Source organism: Crocodylus siamensis, chromosome 3 (genome assembly GCF_052110815.1).
Source record: "Crocodylus siamensis isolate JL-2025a chromosome 3, ASM5211081v1, whole genome shotgun sequence".
Lineage (NCBI taxonomy): Eukaryota > Metazoa > Chordata > Crocodylia > Crocodylidae > Crocodylus > Crocodylus siamensis.
The window spans coordinates 135,611-155,919 of record NC_143397.1 but is presented as its reverse complement, the minus strand read 5'-3'; the positions used below and the strand labels follow the sequence as shown (position 1 = coordinate 155,919).

Genomic DNA, 20,309 nt, shown 5'->3' with positions numbered 1-20,309 from the left:
GGCTTCCCAGCAGACTTCAAGCCGAGTTTAAGGTCTCGATCCAGACCTTGGCCTGGGCCGAGAGCACCTCAGTGCTTCAGATGCTCCAGAGTGAAGCTTGTGGTCAGCGCCTCCACACCTCGGGCACAAAGGAACTAGCTGTGGAGTGGACCCGACCCCCTGCCCTTCCCCCTCCCAGGCCCTCACAAACCTTCCCAGCTCAGGCACATACTCAAACTGTTCCTCTGCACCCCAACCCTGCCTGTCCCACTGTCATGCCATAGGGGCCCTGGTGGGAAAGCAGGGATGGAGCCTGGGCAGGCTGCCCAGCCCCAGTGCCTATGATGCTAAGGAGGTTCCCCCATGGTAGGAGAGGACTGGAGACGAGCTGCCCCTTTGGCCTGGTCTGACAGGGTCCCTCGGAGGAGGGGGGCCCTTCTGCCCCCACACACCACACTCACTCTTCTGGATGGTGACCACTGCCTTTTCCAAGTGCTCTATGCTCCTTGCCAACTGCTCCTGGTGCCAGTACTTGAAGAAGAGACAGGACTTCCTGAGGGGACAAGCGGAGAGACAATAGGGTGAGGCATGGTCCATCCCAGCACCTGCAATTGCCCCATCCCCAGAGCATGCCCCAGGACATGGAAGGTTTCTGCCTGTGGAGACCTGGTCAGTGCTGCCCCTGGCCACCCTCACCCCGATGCTGCAGCCCCGCTGCAGGAATCATGGTCTGCACTGTAGTTATGTAACACGAGGGGAATGTTTTACTCTATTGGGTGCAAGCAGGAGACTTTCAGGAACCTGTGATTTGGGGCATGCAAACATGCACACTCAACATGCTAATGAAAGCAGGACAAAGTGTGATAAGCCAGAGATCTGCTAAAGCAGGAGAAAAGGTGGGTGAACAATAGGAAGGACATTGGTAGGCCACAGTGTCAGGGAAGTTTCCTGCCTAGACCTCCTGGAGCCATCAACAATGAAAGAAGGAAGGTTTTGTGCATAGGGATTGACAAGATTAGTCTTTCAAAAGTTTAGGCTGGTTCTGACCCATTTCTAGCACTCAGAGGAGGGTGATGTAATGAGAAATCTGGGGTGGTATAAGAGAGAGGCAGGAAAGATGGATTCTTTGCTAGTGTGAGCTGATCTTCTGGAGCCAGCCAGTATGAGACAGCTGCACTCTCTCTTGCTAGCTCAGTTGTAAGCATTGTGATCAGCTGTTTGGAACTGTAATTACTACATGGGTGTGGGTCATTAATAAGTACTGTATCACTGCTATCTACTCTATACTTAGCATTTTGTTACAGTATTTTAAAGCGTTTGTTTAAAGTAACTGAACAACTATTGACCTTTGGATTTAATAATGATATTTTAGCTGAATTACTCATTGGGTCATTTGAATTCCAACACCAGCCCTGCCAGGGTCAGGTCAGCCCAGCCCTGCCTCAGGGGCACAGCCCCATACCTACCCGCACTTCCAGCCTGCCAGCTCCGTGCTCTGCAAAATTTCTAAACAGCTGAGAAAGGAAGAGAAAACAGTGAAAAGTTCATTTCCACCTAGTGCAGTGAGAATAGCCCCTGGCCCTGAAGAGGCACCACCAGGATGGGAGGGGCACCCCACACCCCTCTATACTGCTTCCTAAATGGCAGGACACACTGAACAGGGGCTACACAGTCATTTGGCCCTGGTCTGGACACACTAACACGCCCCATTCCTCCTCCCAGACGCACAGCGCTTCTGCTGGGGATTTTTTCCCTTCCACTCATTGGCCTGGAAGGTTCCCAGTAGGGCTGCATGAAATGGCACTGCTCCATTTCGACTTCTGTTTCAACTGAACAGTGTTTTGTTTCAAGTTGCGTTTAGTTTTGAAACAGCTGCTCCATTTCCTTTTGTTGAAACTGTTTCACTGTTTCGATGCTGTTTCAACATTTTGTCCATAGGCTGTAATAGGGAAGCATGGAACTATCTATAACTGTGATATTTCTTGCCTGATTCAGATGAAACTTGTAGGGATGATAGCCCCCTTTGAGGCCATGAAGCCTGCCAACTTTCAAGGAGACAGGTGCAGGGAGTTCTGGGAAACTGCACCTCAAGCTGCTGACAGGCAAAACGCATGACATGGGTGACTGTCTGTGTTAAGGTGTACCGTCACTGGCACTGGGACATCTACATGACATGGTAATGTGCCCTAATGAGGTCTCCTCCCCTACAGCCTCATCCCGGTCCACCACTTTCAATAACAACAGGTATAAAATAACTTAGTGAACACTAGCACAGTAGCACCAGCAGCATCTCAGGCAGCCAAACTGTGACAGAGCCTTTCTTTCCTCTCCTGCAGGAGCTTCTTTTCCAGCATGTATGTTAAGGCACGCCCTCACTCTGTGTGTGTGCGTGTGCGTGCGTGTGTGCAAGGTGTGCCCCCACTGGTGCTGGGGCATCTACATGACATGGTAGTGTGCTCCAATGAGGTCTCCTCCTCCCCTACAGCCTCAGTCCAGTCCACCAGTTTAAATGACAACAGGTAAAATAATAACTTCGTGAGCAGCAGCACAGCAGCAGCATCTCAGGGAGCCAAACTGTCAGAGAGCCTTTCTTTTTATAAAAGAATTGAATGGAAAAAATAAAGATGTTGTTTTGGATATTTAAATGATGCGTTACTTGTGGTGTGTCATGGGTTACGTTGTGTTTTTATAGATAAATTCATAGATTGTTACGGGCTGGATCATCAGGTCCAACCTCCCCACTGTAGGCAGGAAGACAACTGGGGTTAGGTGACACCAGCAACATGACTATCCAGTCTCCTCTTGAAAACCTACAGGATAGGTGACTGCACCACCTCTGGAGGGAGTTTATTCCACACTCTAGACACCCTGACTGTGAAGGAGTTTTTCCTGGTATTAAGCCTGAAGCAGCCTTCCAGGAGTTTGCATCCATTGGTCCTGATCTTCCTCAAGGATGCCCCAGTGAGCAGCTGTTCACTGAGCTCCTGAGGCACTGTGCTGATCTAGCAGTACGCTGCTATCATGTTCCCTCTCAAACTTCTCTTCTTTAGGCCAAAGAGGCCCAGGTCCTTCAGCCTTTCCTTGTATGGCTTGCCTTGCAAGTCCCTGATCATACACTTTTCTGGACCCTCTCAAGTTTTTCCATGTCCATATTGAAGTGGAGTACTGCATCCAGTTCTGGGTGCCACAACTACAGTCTCACCAGTGCTGAGTACAGCAGGAGTATCGCTTCCTTAGTTTTACATGAGATGCATCAGTTGATGCATGCCAGCGTGTTTGTCCTGCTGACTGTCACCTTGTACTGACAGCTCATATTCATGCAATGGTCAATTATTACTTTGTGTCGGTTTTTCAATGGGTTACAATGGGTACTTGGCATTGGTTCTTCACCAGTCCCATGGGGTGTCCCTGCCTATTGCAGGACAGGGAGGCCTAGACAAGGGAGATTCCTTACCCTCCATCAATGCTGACCTCGTGAAGGAACACCTTGAGAGGCTGCGTACCTTCAAGTCAGCTGGTCCTGACAGTTTACACCCCAGGGTACTCAAGGAGCTGGCGAGCGTCATAGCCCAGCCCCTGGCACGGATCTTTGAAAACTCCTGGCGCTCTGGTGCAGTGCCCGAAGACTGGAAGAAGGCCAATGTGGTGCCGATCTTCAAGAAAGGGAGGAAAGTGGATCCAGCTAACTATAGGCCCATCAACCTGACCTCTATCCCAGGGAAGGTCTTGGAAAAGATTATCAAAGAGGCCATTCTTAACAGACTGGCTGACGGCAACATTCTATGGAATAGCCAGCATGGGTTTGTTGCAGGTATGTCTTGCTTGACCAGTCTTATTTCCTTTTACAACCAGGTGACCTATCACCTGGACAAGGGAGAAGAGATTGATGTCATAAATCTTGACTTTAAAAAAGCCTTCGATCTGGTATCCCATTGATCATCACTTGGCAAAACTGACTAACTGCGGCCTCGGCCTCACCACGACCCGCTGGCTGGGGAATTGGCTCCGTGGTAGGACCCAGAGGGTGGTGGTTGATGGAAGTCAATTGTGGTGGTGTGCTGTGACCAGTGGGGTCCCCTGAGGCTGTGTCCTAGGGCCTATACCATTTAACATCTTCATTAATGAAGTTGACATTGGTATCAGAAATGAATTGGCCAAGTTTGCTGATGACACCAAACTCTGGGGTAAAGTGTCTACACCTGAGGATAGGAGGGTGATCCAGGCTTATTCTGACAGACTCAGGAAATGGGCTGATGAGAACACGATGGTGTTTAACACTGAAAAATGCAAGGTTCTTCACCTTGGGAGGAAAAACTTGCAGCATGCTTATAGGCTCGGCAGCGCTATGCTGGCTAGCACTACAGACAAAAGAGACTTGGAGGCCATGATTGATCACAAGATGAACATGAACCTTCAATGCGATGCTACAGCTTGTAGAGCAACCAAAATGCTGGCTTGCATCCATAGATACTTCTCAAGCAAATCCCAGGACATCATTCTCCTGTTGTACTTGGCCTTGGTGAGGTGGCAGCTGGAGTACTGTGTCCAGTTTTGGGATCCACAATTCAAGAAGGATGTGGAGAAGCTTGAGAGAATCCAGAAGAGAGCCACACGCATGATCGGAGGTCAGGAAAACAGACCTTACAATGACAGGCTGAGAGCTATGGGACTCTTCAGCTTGGAAAAGCGCAGGCTCAGGGGCAATCTGATGGCCACCTATAAGTTTATAAGGGGTGTTCACCAGGATCTGGGGGAACTTTTGTTCACCAGAGCGCCCCAAGGGATGACAAGGTCAAGTAATCACAAACTCCTCCATGACCATTTCAGGCTGAAGAACTTCTTTACTGTTCGAGCCCCCAAGATTTGGAATAGACTGCTACCCGAGGTGGTTCAAGCGCCTACTTTGAACAACTTCAAGAGACATTTGGATGTTTATCTTGCTGGGATCCTATGATCCCTGCTGACTTCCTGCCCCTGGGGCAGGGGGCTGGACTCGATGATCTTTCAAGGTCCCTTCCAGCCCTGGTGTCTAAGAATCTATGACTCTATGAATTACCCCTAGATTCCTTTCGGCCATGGTGCAAGTCTAGCTGTCATCACCGAGCCTGTATGTATGTATGGTGAGGGTTGTTTGCCCCCAGATGGAGCATCTTGCACTTGGAAGTGTTAAACTTCATCTGATTCTGGTCTGCCCAACTCTTGAGCTTGTCCAGGTCCACCTGTAACTGCAACCTATCTTCTGGCATGACCACACTGCACCATAACTTGGTGTCATCCGTGAACTTAGTTTCATAGTTTGTAGGGTCGGAAGGGACCTGAGCAGATCATCAAGTCCAACTCCCTGCCATGGCAGGAAAGAGTACTGGGGTCAAACAACCCCAGCAAGGTGTTTGTCTAGCCTTGTCTTAAAGATCCCCAGGGTAGGAGCCAGCACCACTTCTCTTGGAAGCTGGTTCCAGATCCTAGCCACCCCGAGAGGTGCCGAAGTGGTGACTCCTGATGTCTAGTTTGAATCTACCCTCTGCCAGCTTGTGATCATTATTTCTAGTCACTCCTGGTCATGCTAGGGGGAACAGGGACTCCCCCAGTGCCTGCTGGTCCCCTCTGACTAGTTTGTAACAGGCCACTAGATCCCCCTCAGCCTTCTCTTGTGGAGGCTGAACAGGTTCAGGTCCTGTCGCCTCTTCTCGTAGGGCCTGCCCTGCTGCCCCCTGATCATGCGAGTGGCCTCCTCTGGCCCCTCTCCGTCTTGTCCACATCCCTCCTGAAGTTCAGCACCCAGAACTGGATGCAGTACTCCAGCTGCGGTCTGACCAGTGCCGCATAGAGGGGGAGGATCACCTCCCTGGACCTGCTCGAGATGCATCTGTGGATGCATGACAAGGTGCGGTTGGCCTTCCAGACTGCATCCCCACATTGCCGGCCCATGTTCATCTTGGCATCAATGATGACTCCAAGATCCTTTTCTGCCTCTGTACTGACAAGAAAGGCGTTCCCCAGACTGTAGGTCTGCTGCTGGGTCTTCCTCCCCAGGTGTAGCACCTTGCATTTGTCAGTGTTGAAACCCATCCTGTTCTCATTCACCCACCACTGTAACCAATTTAGGTCCAATTGCAACCTATTCCTCCCTTCTAGTGTGCCAGCAATCTTTTCACTCCACCACCCAAATCATTGATAAAGATGTTTCATAGTTTCATCGGTTCTAAGGTCGGAATGGACCTGAGCAGATCATCTAGTCCGACCTCCCGCCATGGCAGGAAAGAATACTGGTGTCAAATGACCCCAGCAAGATGTTCATCTAACCTCCTCTTAAACACCCCCAGGGTAGGAGCCTGCACCACTTCTCTTGGAAGCTGGTATCAGACCCTAGGCATCCTGACTGTGAAGTAGTGCCTCCTGATATCTAACCTAAACCTACCCTCTGCCAGCTTGTGACGGTTATTCCTGGTCACTCCTGGCGGTGCTCGGGGAAACAGTGACTTCCCCAATGCCTGCTGATCCCCCCTTGACTAGTTTATAACAGGCCACAAGATCCCCCCTCAGCCTTCTCTTTTGGAGGCTGAACAGGTTCAGGTCCCGCAGCCTGTCCTCATAGGGCCTGCCCTGTTGTCCCCTGATCATACGAGTGGCCCTCCTCTGGACCCTCTCCATGCTGTCGACAACCTTCTTGAAGTGTGGCGCCCAGAACTGGACGCAATATTCCAGCTGTGGCCTGACCAGTGCTGCATAGAGGGGGAGGACCACATCCTTGGACTTGCTCGAGATGCATCTGTGGATGCATGCCAAGATGCGGTTGGCCTTCCTTACTGCCTCTCCACACTGCCGGCCCATGTTCATCTTGGAGTCAATGATGACCTCCAGATCCCTTTCCGCCTCTGTGCTGACAAGAGGGGAGTTCCCCAACCTGTAGGTATGGTGCCGGTTGTTCCTCCCGAGGTGCATCACCTTGCACTTGTCTGTGTTGAAACCCATCCTATTCTCGTCCACCCACCTTCGTAACCTGTCTAGGTCTGATTGTAGCCTGTTGCATCCTTCCAGTGTGCCCACGTCCCCCCACATCTTAGTGTCATCAGCAAATTTGAACAGGGTGCTTTTTACCCCCTCATCCAAATCACTGATGATGTTGAACAGTGCGGGCCCAAGGACAGAGCTCTGGGGGACCCCACTGCCCACATCCTTCCAGGTTGAGAAGGACCCATCCACTACCACCCTCTGGGTGTGGCCCACCAGCCAGTTGGTGACCCATTTGACTGTGTGGGTGTCTACACAACAGCCCCCCAGTTTCTTAATGAGAACAGGGTGAGAGACGGTGTCAAAAGCCTTCCGGAAGTCCAGGAAGACTATATCCACTGCTACCCCTGCATCTAATGATCTAGTGATCTGATCGTAAAAGGCCACCAGGTTGGTCTGACAGGACCTGCCACTGATGAACCTGTGTTGGTTGCCCCTAAGCATGCAGTCCCCTGCTGGCCCCTCCTGGATGTGTGCCAGCATAATTTTCTCGAACAGCTTGCCTAGGATCAAGGTGAGACTAACGGCCTATAGTTTCCCGGGTCCTCCTTCCTGCCTTTTTTGAAGATGGGGACCACGTTGGCCTTCTTCCAGTCCTCTGGTACCTCACCAGAGCACCACAAGTGCTCATAAAGTTGTGCCAGGGGACTTGCAATGACCTCGGCCAGTTCCTTTAGAACTCTAGGATGGAGATCATCCGGGCCGGCTGACTTGAATATGTCCAACCCCTCCAGAAGCTCCCTAACTTGGATGCTTATCTTGCTGGGATCCTATGACCCCAGCTGACTTCCTGCCCTTTGGGCAGGGGGCTGGACTCGATGATCTCCCGAGGTCCCTTCTAGCCCTAATGTCTATGAAATCTATGAAATCTAACTAAATCCTCGCTAACCCGTGTCCCAGGTGTGCCTCCCCCAGGGCCCGAGGGGGGCCCAGCAGGGAGGTGGCTGTTCTGGTCCCTACTTAGGAAGACGGAGGCAAAGAAATCGTTAAACATGTTAGCCTTGCTGTTTCGTGTGACGACCAAGTTTCCCATGGCATCCTGCAAGGGCCCCACATTACCTGGGACCTTCTTTTTACCCTCTATGTTGAAAAACACTGGTCCAAGCATGGACCCCTGAGGGACACCACTGGCCACTTCGCACTAGGATGACACAGATCCGTTCATGAGAAGTCTCTGGGTCCTATCCTGTAGCCAGTGCCATGCCAGCCTCTGGCTTTTTTACTATTCTTTCCATCCACGACCAGCAGACACACCAACTGCATGTGCTTGCTCAGCCTGACAAAGGGTTTTTCAACCTGAAAGCTGGCATCTCAGGCAACTAAGCTGAGAGCCTCACAACTCCACTGAAACCAGCAAGCCTCAGGCTTGTCAAAGATGTGACAGGTCTGGGCTTTCCATAGCCAGGAGTGAGTGAACGAGTGAGCGAGCAAGGGTGCAGTAGCTGGAGGTTACGGTGCCTCCTACCCACCTTTCACCAAAGGGATTTTTGGTACTGGCATTTCCTGGGGCTGCTGCACTGCCAGCAGTCCCACCAGGCCTCCCTGACCCTGGCAGAGTGAAGTTTTAGTGGTCATGCCCGGAACCTGGGGCCTCCTCCTTCCCCAAAGCCCCAACCCATACCTTCAAGTTCATCCTGGCACGGAAGCTCAGCAGGACATGTTCTTCCCCTGCTGGCTGGTGATGCAGTGAGTGCCCTCTCCAGCTCTGAGACAGGGGCATTAAATGGTTTTGAAAAAAATTTAAAAAGGAAATAGGTACAGACGGAGTGAGGATGGTGGCGTTCACTCCATCTGCACCTGGAGCTTGGGGAACCTCAGCAGTGGGAGATTCACCTTGAGGAACACCAGCTGCTCCACCAAACCAGGATTCAAGCAGGTACGATGGGGGTGTCACAACATCCCCAGCAATGCTGAACACCCTCTCACTCAGCACACTGGTCAGTGGACAGAACAGATGTTCGTGAGCAACCGTGGCCAGATCTGGCCACAGCTTGCCCAGTAGGCCAAGGGGTCACACAGCAGTGACTCCACATCCTCAGTGACATAGGCAGCCACCAAGGCCTGAGCACTACCTGCCTGATGGTGGGGTCTGGTGCCTCTGGACCCCACCATGGAAGCCATGCCCTTTGCCCACACTGGCAGAGCCTGTGGTGGAGGAGGAGACTGGCTGGTGGATGGCATGCTAGCATGAGACAGTGAATTCCCCCTCTTCCTTCAGCCGCCTCACCAGTGCCTGCATGTCTGGTGACAGCGGCTTGCCCCAGCCAGGAACACTGATGCCTTGGAAGCTTTCCATTTGGCTCTGAAGTTCCTTCACTATAGGGATCACCTGGCTAAGGAGAGCGCTGCCAGTGCTGATGGTCTTGGTGACCTCGAGGAAAGGCTCTAGGGGAAACTTGAGGGGTGTGGAGCACAAACTCAGATGATTTCCCCTCCTTCCCCAGAATTTCCCTTACTAGGGCACTGAGATCCAGATCCAGCTCTTCCTCTGGTACTGGAAGGCTCAGCATGAGAAGTAAAATGAGGGTTGGGAAGGCTGTTGTGCTGGTGCTGCTGCTTCTTGTTGTCATGGGCAGGGGGGCTATGGCTGGTGCTCATGGAGGGGATGCAGTCTCAGGCACAGGCAGTGGCATTGCTCTCCTCTCCTTGCTGTTTATAGAAGCCTCATCCCTTCTAGCTGGAGGAAAGAGGCTGTGTCTCAGTTTGGAGGGTGGCAAACTTATGCTTCTCCCTAAACCCACTCTTCCACTCCTCCCTGAAGTCTTGCCACCACCTGCCTTTCCCCCACGCTTCATAGTGTTTTTCATGTCTTGCTTTTCTACAAATATATACATTTATTCACGTTCCTATATAAATTCAGTAGTGTGTATGGGTGGGTGGGTGCAAAGAAGAAACTATAAACATATAAAACCAAATATAGTATGTCTTGCTTCCTATACAAATTCAATAGTGTAGGTGGGTGCAAAGAAACTATAAATGTATAAAAACAAATATAAATATGCCTTCCTATATAAATTCTATAATGTATGTGTGGTGCAAACTATAAATGTATAAGAACAAATATAATACATCTCTCTTCCTATATAAATTTGATAATTTAATAGATTTCATGGACATTAGGGCTGGAAGGGACCTCGGAAGATCATTGAGTCCAGCCCACGACCCGAAGGGCAGGAAGTCAGCTGGGGTCATAGGATCCCAGCAAGATAAGCATCCAATTTTTTCTTGAAGGTGTTCAGTGTAGGTGCTTGAACCACCTCCGATGGCAGGCTATTCCAGACCTTGAGTGTATGTGTGTGTGCTGCAAGGTATGTATAGAAAACAAATGCATCTCCCTTCCTATATAAATTCTGTAATGTATGTATGTATGTTGCAAGCTTTTAATGTATAGAAATAAAATATAAAATCCATTTACCTTCCTATATAAATTAAATTCTATAGTGTAATCCTATCCAATAGAATTATAAAATTGAAAAGAATAAATCAATTAATAGAATAATAAAATAAAAGCGTGTAGAAGAAAAAGATATTCTGAAATCCCTCTTGCTAGGCTAGCAAGCAAAAAATGAATGGTAGCCTTTGTTGTCTGACACTGCTGAGCTGCTGGAAAACAGCTCAGTAACTGACCCCAAGGCAGAAAGCAGGCCAGTTCAAACAATGCTGTCTTGTATGCTGTTTTTCCATCCCTCCCCCAGAGCATTAGGATTGGAAGGGACCTCAGGGAATGATCACAGTCACTGGCCAGCTACATAGTCAATATGAGAGCAGTCCTTCCCCCCTCTTCCCCCTCCCTCTCCTTACTTTTTTTCCCTACAGGAAAGCCCAGCTTCAGCTTCAGCTTCAAAACTTGAAACGTTATGAAACTTTCAAAACGTTTCAATTGCCCTCATTTCATTTTGGGGCTGTTTCGAAGCCCTCCATTTTGTTTCAATTTCACTGTTTTGAGCTCAAAATGAGTCAAAACAAAACAGCTGGTGAAGCTTCGCACAGCCTTAGTTCCCAGGGCAGGGCTCAAGGCAGGGAGTGCCCCAGCCACCCTGCTGTGTGGCCTCCAAGCCATGCACAAACATCAACAAACAGCTTCCAGTTAAAATACTTAAACCCCAGTCTGCATCACTACTTCACTGCAAAACCTCATCCAAATCCACTGGAGCCCTGCCAGCCTCTAGGGAAGCTATTGTCAACCAGGAGAGGATCTTGAGACCCTTTCAAGGGTGCCATGGGATACTACACAATATTGGCACTGCCAGCTATATCAACATGATTCACAAGATAAACCCAAAAATTTCAATAGGAATTCAGAGAATTAAAACCATTTTGCCCTGTTGCGGTCTTCCTGAGTTCTTTGCAACAGAACTGCTCTATTCATAGAATCGGGAGAGATGTGGGGCTGGCAGACACCTCCTAAGGCAGGATCAGCCCTGTCCAAATGAGCCCAAACTCACTGTCCAACCTCTGAGCAAAACTAATCACCAGCCCAGACCTAACACCCTAACCTGCCACAGGTACAGCAGTCTGTCTCATTTGCTGCTGCTTGCCCAATAGGGCTGCAATTGCTTCCCTCTCACCTGCCTGAGGCTCTACACTGTGGGCCTACAGCTGCGGGGCTACCTCTCAAGCAATTACCTGCAGTCCCTCCACCTGGCTGCTTATTGCCCTGTAGCTAACCCTTGCTCCACTACCTGCCTCTGACTGCAGGCTCTGCTCTGCTGCCCTTTTCTCTCAAAGTAACCAGGTCTTCTGACTCTTGTGCCAGGCCCCTCCACCCAGTCCTTCCTACCCAGTTCCCCTACCACAGGCCACTCAGCAGCACAACGCAGCAAAGTCTGTCTGGCAAGCCTCGTTCTTCAGAAAGCCCCAGTCCTGTTGGTGACCTGCAGATAAGAGCCAAGTCCTTACCTCTCCTTCGAAAGAGCAGCATCCGGCTTGATCAGGAGGATTCGGTACCTGCCAGAAACAATCCTGTGAGATGCAAACGCCTGACTCCATAGGCCAATTCAGTAGCACAACAAGGAGAGTGGTGAATCTGTCCCCCCCCGCCTCCATGCTCAGAACAAAGAAAATTTCCCTCCCCCATGGCACCAACGCACTTTTGTGCAAACTCTTCAAAGGATGGTCGCCAGGAGAAGCCCTCTCGCCGGATGCGGATGGTCTCGAGCAGCCCATTGTACCTGAGCTGAGGAAGAGCACAGCATGGGTCAGAGACCCACGGGGCCAAGCCCCAGTGGGCTGTGACCAGGTTTGGGTTCCTGCAGGGCCAGCCTGGAGCATCGCTCTGCACAATGCAGCATCCCTGGTGTGACAGTGTCCAGCTGTTCTGGGTGCATTGCTTTGGAAGAGGTGGGAGGTTGAGAGCCCACCACAGCCCACCCTCAGGTGAAGCTCAGTTTTCCAGCTGGAGCTTCTCTAGTGGCTGCTCCCAGCCCCAGTTTGTTAGGCCTCTGCCCATCAGACCAAGAGTCCTCAGCCTTCAGATCTGCTGTTTGTCAGGTGCCCTGAGATGGGAACCAGTCACCTCTGAACCTCATCTTGTGTAAAAGGAACAGATGGGGCCTCCTGACCCTTCCGTGCCAGGGCAGGCTCCAGGCCTGGAACTGTTATGCTACTTCTCTCTAAACTGTCTTGAACTTCTCCAGTTTCCTCTCAGATGTGGAGTCACTAGATTGGGCTGTGTGGCCCAGGAATGGCCTCCTCGGTGCAGTGCCTGAGGGGACCCTTCACCCTATGCCCAGTGCACCTCCCCAGGGCTTAATGCAGCTGCAGTAGCCAAGGCACTGTGCTAGGGGTTGTGCCCTGCCACTTTCTAGCACTCTCCCCAGGCCCCAGCACAGCTGCTGCTTCCCAATGCAGCCCCTGCACATTCCCCTTGGCTACACAACCCCACTCTTGCTGTATCACTGTATCCTTCTTTGATGCAAGTACCCGAGCCACCCAGCCTGCCCCACATAACCAACCCAACAGGCAACCCACAGCCTTGGCCTGGATGCTGCACCCCCAGGACTTGTGCACCAGGGTACACAACAGGGCATGAGGGGCTACGGGTGTGAACTCGTGCTCAGCAAGGCAGGTCTCCCCCTTCCTGTGCTCAGGGGTCATGAACCATGGGCTTCACACCTGGGGATTGTCAAGCACTGGAAGCTCCAACCAGCATCCGATGTCCCTGCTGCCCAGCCAGCTGGTCTCTTCCCCTCCCCACCAGGAGTCTGGCCTGCTCCAGGCCCAATCCCCACTCTGCCCTGCCCTGCCTTGCAGTGAAATGGCCCTACCCTCACCTGCTGCAGCAACACCTGGCTGTCAACCACACCTGGCTCCTTCCGGCTGTTGGGCTTGACACAGCGCACAAAGTGGGGGGTGGCAGAGTACATGCGCTCCATGAGGACAGACAGCGAGTGCTGCAGGGGCAGAGACAGGTCAGCATCACCCCAGGCTAAGGAATGACTACCAGCACCTCCCAGATGCCTGGGTCCTCTCAGTGCCACCTCCCTCCTGCAGCGCCCACTGGCTGCAGCAGTGCCACCTCTTATGGGTCCCATACTGTAAAGCAGGTGCATCATACCCGGAACTGGGCTCCCACTGACTGCTTCCTTGTGTTGCTGAAGTTGTCGCCTGCTCCCAGGGGCACCTGGAACCAGACACAGATGTTCCCATGTTACCTCTAAGCCCTGCATCACCCACGGGGCATGTCTGGGGGCTTCCAGGGAAGAAAGCAACAGGTGGATGTCACAGGACACGAAGCACGCATGCAACTGTTGGGGAGGCTGGGGAGGGGAGCAATGTCACATAGAGAGGAGCAGAGATTCAGGGATAGGACCCCCAGGATCTCCTGCTCAGCCCAGCAAAGAAACAACATGGGCTGCCCCTAACCATCCCAGACTGGTGCCCAGAGCTCTGCTCCAGGAGGGAGATTCCCCAGCTCCTGGGACAGTCACTTCCATTGGGGAGGTGGTCCAACACATAGAGCCACTCCCCCCACCCCGCATCCCTCAGATCACAGACGCAGGGGAACGGGACCCAGGAGGCTTGGGTATCAACTGCCCCATGGCCTTGTGGCTCTTACCTTGGCTTTAATGTGAGGCATCAGAGTCCCTGTCCGGGAGATGGTGGCTGAAGGAAGGAAGAGGGACCATCGAGTCCTACAGCCACCTGGTCCCTTAACCTAGGCAAACCAGGCAGCAGCAAGACACAAAACCTCCTCCCCAGGGAAACCACATGCCCCTCTCCCAGACAGACTCCCAGCCCTGGGGCCCCTCCCTGCCACCCACACAGGGGTCAGGGTCCTGCCTTATTAGCAGTCTGTCAGGAAACAGTCATAGATTTACTGCCAGAGCTCCCAGACAATCAGGAACTTCCCAGGGTGACGCTGCTGCTGCTATAGCCCCCAGCACCCACCCTGGTGACATGGGGACCAGAGAGTGCACCAAGGGCTGGTGGACCGGGCAGAGCAGTGAGGGGGCAACACTCAACACCATCCTGGCACCAGCACCCATGGTTGGACCTGAATAGAGCACGGCTCCTACCACTGGCTTGCTTTACAGAGCCCAGGGCCACTGACCCCCTCCCCCTACCCTCAGGAGAGCCTGGGAGCTCAGGGATCCCTGACAACCCTGCACCCCAGGCGCCTGCTGCCACAGGGGAACGCACCCGTGAATAGCACGCTCAGCAGTGGGGTGACGCTATTGATGAAGAGGCCACGGATGTTGGCTGGCAAGGTGTCCCGGTTCTTCTCCAGGAAGCCGCTGGCAGAATACTGCACCTGCAGGAGCAGCACCACCTGAGCAACCGTGCAGTGAGGTGGCAACAGGCACAATGTGGGGCCACAAGCCACATGGGCAGCATCCCAGGGCTTGGGTGTGGCCTCCACTTTGCATACATATTTGCACACACACATGCGAGGATTGTAACTGCCCCATCCCCCCACAGTGCAAACACAACAACAGAGCTTCAGGGCATCACAGGCTGGGGGAGGGCATGGGGGAGGCTGAGTCATGCAATGTGCTTGTGGCCACACATCTTGTAGGACTCTAGTGAGGTCCCAGTCACTTCTTTCCCTTCCTTTGAATGCTTGCCCACATGCACACCTTCCCCACAGGCAGCTGCAAGCAGTGCCCATACACGCAGAGACGGTCTCAGGTTCCCAGACAAAGAGTGACTACAGGTGCCAAGTGCAGCATTGGCCTTGGAGGCTTGCACCATGGCATAGACACCCTCCCCCCTTCCCTTGCTACAGCCAGGAAGCAGACACTGTAGGACCCCACCCCACTTCCCCTCAAGAAGCAAGTGAACCTCCTCAGCCTCTGCAGGGCCAGCAAGAAGGAAACCTTGAGTTCCCACAGGTCTTTAGGAGAAGAGGCCCTGAAGAGGAACAGGGAGGGGATGCAGGGGCAGAAACCTGGCCCTGACTGCCTAGGGGCCATGGCAACACTGAGGGGCGCCATCTCAGAGCAAGTGGCCTTCATAAGCCAAATCCAACCTCTTCCTGGCTGGATCTGGCCTGGGGATGTACATTGCCAGCCCCTGGCCTACATAATGGAGCGTGGCATCCTACATCGTGAACAGCAGTTACCTTGCCTGCATAGTGGAGGATGCTGAAGCTCAGCACCCGGCCCCGCACCAGCTGGAAGTGCATGTTCCCTTTGAAACTGCTGTTCAGTTTGTCCACAAAGGTTTTATCAGTCGCCTACAACAGAGGAGATTTCACAGAATGGCCCCAGCCCCAGAAACCCCCGTGCACTGGAAGAGAGGAGGTGAGGGCTTGGGGGACTCGGGCAAGCAGAGCACTGTTTGGCTGGTCTGCAGTTGGGTTGCCTGACTCTCCAGCATTGCCGCCAGTGACTGGCGGCAGCAACTCAGCTCTCTCAGCTCTTCCAGACCCCTCCAGCACCAACACTCTGCAGACAAGGCCTCTGTTATCCCTCAGACATCCTCTGGACCAGTGTTTCTCAACCCAAGGGTTGCAACCCAAAAGTGGGTTGTAATATATGAAAAGGTCATGAACAAACTTTAAAAATGGATCCTCCTTTAAAGGATAAAAATGTGGTATTTCCCTTGCAGGCTGGCAGAGTTCCAGCCTGTGAGGGGCTTGTTGGGCCTCTCCAGTCCCCATACACCCACGCCCTACTCCATGCACTTGGGGCATAAGGCTGAGTGTGACGGGCACCGGGTCAGGACCGGCCATTAATGTTTACAAATGTGTCCTGGTACAAAAAAGTTTGAGAACTACTACTCTGGAGCAGCCTGTGCCACATCTCTTCTGACCCCGTTTGCCTCCAGGCCCTGGGTCGTACCTGCGGGAATGTGCTCTGTTCATCCAAGAGGGAGAGTAACCCCAGCGGCTTGGCCAGGAGCAGGTCCTGCAGCATGGGAAGCAAAGACATGAGGCCCTTAACAAATCCTACCCCCTGCTCCCATCCCTGCCCCTGCATGCATGGAGAGCCTGCCCCCAGGGCAGCACTCAGCACAGAGCTGCAGCAAGAGGCCTCCTTCTGCAGCTTCTGGGGCCTCCCTGTGCCCAGCCCAGCTTGGGTCACTCACCAGGATGGGCTGGTTGTTGCTGAAGGCTATGGTCTCCCAAGGCAGCTCCTCCTCCCGGTAGGCAGCCTGCTCCAGCTGGAAGATGTGCTGAGGGGTAAGGGGCAGGTCAGAGCTCCCAGCAGCACGAGCAGACTTCAACCGGGCGATTTCCCCTCTCCCCCCACCCCTGGGCACCCCTGTACATCAGAGTGACTGTTCCTGCTAACCCCTAGCGTGGCTGCCTGGTGCTGGCCCGCATCAGGGGTGACCCCAATAGAGCCCTGGAGGAGTGAGACATGGTCATCGTGCCTGGCCCCAAGGCAAAGCAAGGTTCCCCTCAGACAAGGTCACCGCTCCTGCCCCCCAGTGCCACAAGTGAGATCCCTGCTGTAAGGCTCCTGCTGTGCCCCTCTCCAGACTTACACGGTTGAAGAAGTGCTGCAGCTGCTCATTGGCCAGGTTGATACAAAGTTGCTCAAAGCGATTTACCACAAAGTTCTCAAACCCGAAGATGTCCAGAATCCCTGGGGAGGATGGGGGTAGTGATGGAGACCAGCCTCGGCTTAGCCCCTGCCATGGCCCCGGGGGCCAAGCCCCCATGAACCCCAACCCTACTGCAGACATCTGCAGCCGGTTTGTACATTGGGACCTGCCTCCTGTCTCCCTGCCCCATGATGTCACCGTCTTGCACCCCTCTTCCTCACACACCGCTCGCACCAAGATCATTGTGCCCTCAACTCATGAACCAGCTGCAGACCCAGCAAGACCCCAAACTCACCGATTTCCCTCAGCTCTACATGGGGGTCCACACTTTCGGCCAGCAGCTCATTTATTTTGCAGACGATCCAGCCAAACACACGACCATATGCCACCTTGGCAATGGAGTCCCGGGCGTCTGGGGACAGAGCAGGTGGACTTCACCTGGCAGCTGGCAGGCCTACCCCCTGCAGTACACCTGGCCCTCCTCGGGCCCCAGAGCCCCACGCTTGGGGAGAGACGAACCCCACTGTGCAAAAGGCTTGGCTGGTTCACCCCATCCCTGCCAAGGGCTGACACCCAGGGGCAGGTCACGAAGCCCTTGTGGGATTATCACCGGTGCATTAGGAGCCCAGTTGAACCCACAGCCCTTAGAAGAAGCCCTCTGCTCTGAGGCTGCTCAGATGCTCTAGGCTGGGCCAGGCCATATGGTCAACCACATAAGGAGCTTTCCACAAAACAAGCTGCAACAGCTGAACTCTGCGACAAAACTCCGGCTATGGTGGATGGAAGCGACTTCCTCACCTCGGTGACTGGTTCTGGGCATGAGGGCACAGCCCCTGAAGGCGCCATCATGGCCTGGCCCAAGGGTAGTGGGGCTGGACAACAAGGGATGATGCTGAAGGAGCTAGTCCTCCCTCTCCACCTTGGCTTGCCACAATCCAGCCCAGGTCCCTGATTTCACAGGGGACGTGGAGCTGGAACATCGTCCTGGCCAGGCCCAGCAGGAATGCCAAGCTTATGCTGGTGTCACAGGGGAGTGCACGTGCAGCCCTGTTAAGCCCTCCAGGCCCCTCTCAGGGCAGGGACCCATTTGACAGGGGCCATGCAGACAGGCAGCAATGCAGCTCCTGCTCCAAAGGACAGGCCTGCAGGGTCCCAGGGCCATTCCACACCAGTCCGGGGCCACGGAGGGCAGGGCTGTGCCCCCAGGGCTCTCGTGCCACCTCCCTGTTGGCGCCTGCGCTCACCCTCTGCCTGCTGCTGCGTGTGAAGACGCTGAATCTGCTCCCCCCTGGTCACAGATACCGTGCGAATGAGGCAGCTCAGCAGCTCCTCTTCCTGGACACCAAACTGTCCCTGAGAGGGGAAAGACAACGGGGCCATCAGCATCGGTCCTCATTGGTGGAGAGGGACTGTGCCTCCCCGTGTCTGTACTGTGCCCAGCGCAATGGAGCCATGACCTATCCAGGGACCCCTGGCTCTGCTGTAACAAACACCACTGTGCCAGCATGGCACCTGGGGGCCCAGGGCCAGATCATCACTGCCATCCCCAAGAACCATGCACGTATGCCCTGTCTTCCTCGTTGTTACCCACATGCTACCAGGCCCCACTGCCCAAGGGACTCAGCCTTATCCCTGATGCAGTCTTCTATGGCTGATTTGGCAGCAAGCAGACTGGGACTGTGTGCAGCACTGTCCTTGTCCCGAGAGCCTGGTCACTAAGCTCCAGCAGCCAGAGTGCACAGCAAACTGGGGAGAGGAGCTGAACCCACCAGCACTTGCTTCCAGGAACTCCCTTCCATGGGCACCTGGTTGGAGCAAGCTCCAGAGGCTTTTGAAAGAGAAGAGGCTGGTTGTTGAATGGGGCAGGGGTGGATGTCCCAGGCATTGGAAAGGACGCAGAGACGGGAACGGGCATAGACCATGGGCCAGTGACAAGACTCAGAAGAAATTTGGGGGGGATGTTGAGCGGGGTGAGGGACACCAGCCAGATCCCTGGGATCAGCTCACAATCTGATACAACTGAGGAGTCTTGTTCCATGCTCTAGAGCAGTGGTTTTCCACAGATTCCTGGGGACCACAGATTATATCTACAGCATCCACAACAGAGGACTATGATCAATCAAAAGTATGTGTCTGCACCTCCATTAGAAATTTTTTAGGGGGTCCATAAATGAAAAAAAGATTGAAAACCACTTCTCTAGAGAATGATGTGAAATCTCTGTTAGTGAAACATGCAGGCCAGCAGATAGCATATACTGAGGAGTATGGGGATAACTATCATGGACTGATCTGGATGGCCCAGTGAGATGATCATGATCTGCCAAAATGTGCCTTAGCACAACCAGCTGGAGGGCAATGCACTTGGGAGTCAGGACGCAGGGAACATAACAATCTATGAATTTATGAAACTGGTTTCCCATCCTATTTCATAGACATTAGGAGCTGGAAGGGACCTCACAAGATCGAGTCCAGCCCCCCTGCTATAGGGAGGAAATGTACGGGGGTCAAATGATCTCAGCAAGACAAACATCCAAACGCCTTTTGAATGAGTCCAGAATAGATGTTTCCACCATCTCTGGGGGGAGTCTGTTCCAGACCCTGGACACTTGGACTGTAAAGGAGTTTTTTCTTATGTCCAGTCTAAATCGGCCTTCCAGAAGTTTGTGGTTGTTAGACTTTGTTATCCCTTGGCGAGCCCTGGTAAACAACTGTTCTCCCAGATCTTGGTGTACCCCCTTGGTGCACCCCACTTATAAGCACCTTCTCTAGACTCACTCAAAAAGCATTTGGATGCATATCTTACTGGGATCATTTCATAGTTGGTAGGGGTCAGAAGACCCCCTGCCTTGGGCAGGAAATAATGCTGGGGTTAAATGACACAGGCAAGGTGTTCATCCAGCCTTCTTTTGAAGACCCCCAGGGTAGGAGCCAACACCACTTTGCTTGGAAGTTGATTCCAGATCCTGGTCGCCCTGACTGTGAAGTGACGCCTCCTGATGTCTATCCTAAACCTACTCTCAGTCAGCTTATTTGACCCCAGCAGACTTCCTGCCTAGGACAGTGGGGCTGGACTTGATGATCTTGTGAGGTCCTTTCCAGCCCCTAATGTCTATGAAATCTATGAAACAAGGTGGGAGACCAGTTTCATAGAATGTAAAGGCTGGAAGGAACCTCACAAGATCATTGCAAGGCACCTGACCCCAGTTGTCTTTCCTGCCTAGTCCAGCCCCCCTGCACTAGGCAGGAAAGACAACTGGGGTCAGGTGCCCCCAGCAAGATGACCGTCCAGCCTCCTCTTGAAAATTTCCAGGATAGGCGACTGCATC

The 20,309-nt window shown here is 53.1% G+C and overlaps 1 protein-coding gene across 2 annotated transcripts in view; it reads right to left on the bottom strand.

The window, feature by feature from the left end:
* The window catches only part of LOC149867837 (myosin-IIIb-like), a 42,487-nt gene that overhangs the window by 8,519 nt on the left and 13,659 nt on the right, over positions 1–20,309 (bottom strand). For both annotated transcript variants that reach the window (XM_090037399.1, XM_090037398.1), the window contains 14 exons: positions 18,228–18,336; positions 17,279–17,395; positions 16,924–17,024; positions 16,522–16,608; positions 16,275–16,340; positions 15,554–15,667; positions 14,632–14,743; positions 14,048–14,094; positions 13,547–13,612; positions 13,263–13,382; positions 12,081–12,166; positions 11,890–11,937; positions 1,446–1,493; positions 441–532 (listed from right to left, as the gene is read on the bottom strand). In XM_090037399.1, coding sequence (XP_089893525.1) covers positions 441–532; positions 1,446–1,493; positions 11,890–11,937; positions 12,081–12,166; positions 13,263–13,382; positions 13,547–13,612; positions 14,048–14,094; positions 14,632–14,743; positions 15,554–15,667; positions 16,275–16,340; positions 16,522–16,608; positions 16,924–17,024; positions 17,279–17,395; positions 18,228–18,336 — 1,213 coding nt within the window. The remainder of the gene's footprint in view (positions 1–440; positions 533–1,445; positions 1,494–11,889; positions 11,938–12,080; positions 12,167–13,262; positions 13,383–13,546; positions 13,613–14,047; positions 14,095–14,631; positions 14,744–15,553; positions 15,668–16,274; positions 16,341–16,521; positions 16,609–16,923; positions 17,025–17,278; positions 17,396–18,227; positions 18,337–20,309) is intronic.